Raw genomic sequence first — 4,248 nt, 5'->3', positions numbered from 1 at the left:
TGCGCCACCGGGGAAATCCCTGACACTCTTCTCAACTACCTCGTCAGGTGACTGCAAACAAAGCACGTGGGGTGGGGGCCAGGCACGCCCAGGTGTGCTCTGGAATGACGGTGTAGGCGAGGACCCGGGAGCATCATGGAGCGGGGTGCGGGGACCCAGGGCAGCGATGGGGGTGGATGCTGGGAGCAGGCAGTGAGGAGGGACCACCAGCCGCGACTTTGGGGTGGAGAGAAGCGAAGCTCTGGAGGCAGAATCGGCAGCACCGCGTACGGATGTGTCTGTGGGGAAGGACGGGGGAGGTTGTCAGCACCCGCCCCCCCCGGGGTGGGCGAGGCTGCGAGGGGTGGAAAGGTCAGTCACTGAGGCCCGGGGCGGGGGGGGGGTGGGGCACGGGCCTGGGCCGAGCCGAAATTGGAACAGCTGGGCTTGGGCCCGGGATCTCCTGGGGAGACCGACAGGCGGCAGGGGGCGCAGGCCGGGCTCTCCGGAGGCGCCGGGGCTGCAAGGGAAGGGTCTGGGGGTTCAGTTAAGGGCCCCGTGTGAGGCCTTGGGCCTAAGCTCACCCGGTGTGAACAGGGGGCCGAGGCGGCGCTGGGGGCGAGGATGGGGAGCCCGGCCCAAGGGACGGGCCGCGCCTCCCCGTCCTCGGGCGAGCCCTGCCGTCCAGCGGGGTCCGTGGTGTGCGTTGGGGGAACCCCGAAGCCTGCAGGTCGTCGCCTCGCCCGGCGGCGGCGCGGGGCCCTCTCGCGGCAGGTCCGGCCCTGACCCCCAGCGCGGGTTCCCGGCAAGGTGCGAGCGCTCGGACCGCCCCGCCGGGTGGGGCGCACGGAGCGCGGGGCCGGCGGCGGGGCGGAGGGGGCGGGCTCGGCCGAGGCGCCAGCCCCGCCCCCGCGCCGCCTTCGTCCCGCCCGCCGGCCGGCAGAGCTCGAGACCCCGGCTCAGAGGCGCGGTCCGGGCGCTCGTGGCAGCGCGGCGGGGCCGGGTGGCGATGCCGCTGGAGCTGACACAGGCCGCGCTGTACGTGGTGCTGGAGCTGGCGCTGGCCGCGCTGGCGGTGGCCGGCAATGTGCTGGTGTGCGCGGCGGTGGGCGCCTCGAGCGCGCTGCAGACGCCCACCAACTACTTCCTGGTGTCCCTGGCGGCGGCCGACGTGGCCGTGGGGCTCTTCGCCATCCCCTTCGCCGTCACTATCAGCCTGGGCTTCTGCACCGACTTCCACAGCTGCCTCTTCCTCGCCTGCTTCGTGCTCGTGGTCACGCAGAGCTCCATCTTCAGCCTCCTGGCCGTGGCCGTCGACAGGTACCTGGCCGTGCGCGTCCCGCTCAGGTGAGGCTCCGGCCGCGCGGAGCCCCGGCCCCCGGGGCCCCAGACCCTCCCGGCCGGGGCGCGGGGCGCGCGAGTTCCGGCCCGCAGCCTCCGGACACACGTGCGCCGGGCTCGACCCTCTCGGCGCCCCGGGCGCGCGCCTCCTTCAGGGGACCCGAGTAGGGACAGCCCTGGGGCCCCGGGGGTGCGGCCCGGCGGGGCAGCTCCGGGGAAAGCGCCCCGAGCGGGCGGGAAGGGGCCCGGCGAGCGCTGGGTGGTAGGGCCGGGGAGAGAGGCTCCAGGGCAACCTTGGACGCGGGGATCTGCGTGGGCAAAATGACGCGACTCGCCGCCCGACTTCAGGCTGTACCTGCCAACCCGGGCGGAGGTGCCAGTTAACTTTGGGGAACGCTGCGTGCTTCGTGCGGACTCTGATCGCCTCCTTATACTTTAGAGAGAGTTAAAGTGCTTCCCCGCTCGCCGAGACCCACAGCCTGAGAGCCTCGTGCGTTGTATAGCCTTGTTTATCTGCTGCCCAGTCCCAGCGGCTGGGAAAGTGCCACCCGAGTTTCCAAACGCTGGAGGACTTGAGGGTCGCTGTTTCTCCCACACTCCGAAGTTGTAGGAGCCAGCCGTCAAGGGGAGCGGAGTCCCAGGTGTAGCTGGGAGCTTGAGAGCCCGAGCATCAAAAGCATCACATGGGGCTTAATTGAAAGTATTTACTCTCTCCCTCTCTCCCTCTCTCCCTCTCTCCCTCTCTCCCTCTCTTTCTCGCTTTCTGTCTTTCTACACCATGCAGCTTGTGGGATCTTAGTTCCCCGACCAGGGATTGAACCTGGGCCCCAGCAATGAAAGCACTCCCTCCCTCCCTCCCTCCCTCTCTCTCTCTCCTTCAACCTCTTCTTCTCTCACTCGCTAGCGCTCTCTCTCTGGCTCTCTGGCTCTCTCGCTCTGTCCTGTGCGCATGCCTGGATCCCCTTTGGCGTTTCTGAGTTGGGTGAGCTTGAGATCTCTTTGGGTCTAGAACTGAGACAGGGAAATTGAGTAGAAGGGAAAGGAAGGAATTAATGTCTTGAGTGCCAACTCTGTCGGGCGCTTTAAACTTACATCCTTTAATCCTGACAGTAATTCCAGAGGTAGGTACCTTCGTCCTGTAGGTAAGGGGAGGACACGCAGGATGGCGCCTCTGAATCAGTGTAGCAGCAGGACTGGGTCTCAGCGCTGGCCCCATGTTCCCGCTGTGTGTGGCATCAGTGTTTGGCATGTGGGCGGAGAGCAGACAGCCATTTCTGGAAGCGGACTCTGCTTGCAGTGAATTGGTAGCTGTACGGGAAAAGTGTTTGAGGGAATTGACAGGGGCGGGGGGCATGCTCCCAGAAGCCTTTGTAGCAGACTGGCGTGGCACACCTGCTCCCTGTGCTTTGTGTCCTGGGTCCCAGCGAGGGCAGGAGCCTCCTGCTTGGCCAGGCTGTGAGCCTCCTCTGTGTGTCTGGGCCTTTCCACGTGCTGCTGCCCTTGGCCTGTGACCCATGTGTCCCATCAGGTGTGACAGAGCCCAGGGGTTTCCGAGCACCGGGGCACACGGCACATGCCTCTTTTCTCTTAGGGCTCCCTTTCCTGCCTCTTGATCCTTGTGTTGGTTACTTGGTGGCCTTTTGGACTGTTTGCACCCAGCAGGCAGCCACAAGCCCCAACCTTATCTGAAGCCCCTTGGGTTTGGCCCTGGCAGAGGTCCAGAGAGACCTCAGCTCAGTGCGAGTTACTGGAAGAATCCCCCGTGCCCGTGGAGCAGGAAGTTCCATGAAAGTTTAAATCTGTTACTTCTTGTCCTGGTCTCTGCCGGGCGGTGTCTTGAAGGAATGGGTGTGGGTGTGTGAAGGCGAAAGAAATGTGAATCACAGGTCCCTAACTTCTCCTTTGCGTTTGCTGGAGGCAGGAGGGCGGGATGTAGGCATGGGGAGGGCAGAGCACCCCGGAGTGAGTGCCGGTCCCACCCCTGCCCTCCCGGCCTGCCTGCCCACAGGAGGTCAGAGGTCTGCAGGAGGTGTGTGTGACCTGTCCCAGGAAGGGATGGCATGTGTCCTGGCCCCTGGCGCCCAGCCCACCCTCACGGGCTGGAGAGGTCCTCACAGCTCCTGTTTCAGCACTTCCTGGACTGCCGAGCTAAAGAGCAGATTACAGGGCCGCACCGGGCCTTCCCGAATCAGAATCTCTGGGGCCGGGTGTGTGAGGATTCCAGTACCAGTATGTAAGCGGGGACTTCCGGTCCCACCAAACTTCGAGGACCTCTGGGAGACGGGGGGCTCCCTTCTTTACTGACCCAGGCCGGGCAGCTCCCACTCGGCTCCGAGGCCCTCCCTGGGGTCACGGGCCAGTGGGCGTGAAGTTGGAAGTGTGCTGGGGAGGAGGGGTCTCCCTGTAGGGGCAGCAGTAGCCGGGGTGAGGGCCAGCAGCTTAGGCCCGCCTCCTACCCGGGCACGAGCGGGTCTTGGACTCGTCACCGGCGCCCCAGGGCTCTGACGGAGGCCCGCGCGGTCCCTGCGGCTGCCCAGGTGTCAAGGCAGATACCAGGGAGCGTTGCAGGAAAGGGGCGCCCGAGGAGATGGCCGGAAACGGAGACGAGAACTTGGGCCGACCTGACGAGGAGGCGTGTCTGCCTACACCGGGCCCTGCCCTTGGCCTCAGAGCGAGGGGCGTCCACACACAGGAGCACATCCGCCAACTGCAGTTCACGTGCGCAGGCCCCGGCCGGGGGTCCAGGCCCAGTGGTGCTCTGGGGAGCCGGCAGGGCGGGGCTCTGCGGGGCAGGGGTGTCTGCCCGCAGCTGCTGGCTCAGGCGTTTCCGGCAGGAGCCCTTCCTCCTCCCTAATCTTGTTGCCTGCCAGCCGCACCCCAGGCCACTGGAATGCCGCGTGGTTCCCCTCTGCCCACCTGGAGGTTTGC

The 4,248-nt window shown here is 66.1% G+C and overlaps 1 protein-coding gene across 1 annotated transcript in view; it reads left to right on the top strand.

Annotated features, from left to right (window-relative positions):
- Nucleotides 1-988: 988 nt before the first annotated feature.
- ADORA2B (adenosine A2b receptor) overlaps nt 989-4,248 on the top strand; it is a 23,109-nt gene continuing 19,849 nt past the window's right edge. The window contains exon 1 of the mRNA XM_007462664.1: nt 989-1,326. Within this exon, the coding sequence (XP_007462726.1) occupies nt 989-1,326 (338 nt within the window). The remainder of the gene's footprint in view (nt 1,327-4,248) is intronic.

Source organism: Lipotes vexillifer, unplaced genomic scaffold (assembly GCF_000442215.2).
Source record: "Lipotes vexillifer unplaced genomic scaffold, Lipotes_vexillifer_v1.1 scaffold982, whole genome shotgun sequence".
NCBI lineage: Eukaryota > Metazoa > Chordata > Mammalia > Artiodactyla > Lipotidae > Lipotes > Lipotes vexillifer.
This window is presented reverse-complemented; position numbering and strand designations above follow the sequence as displayed.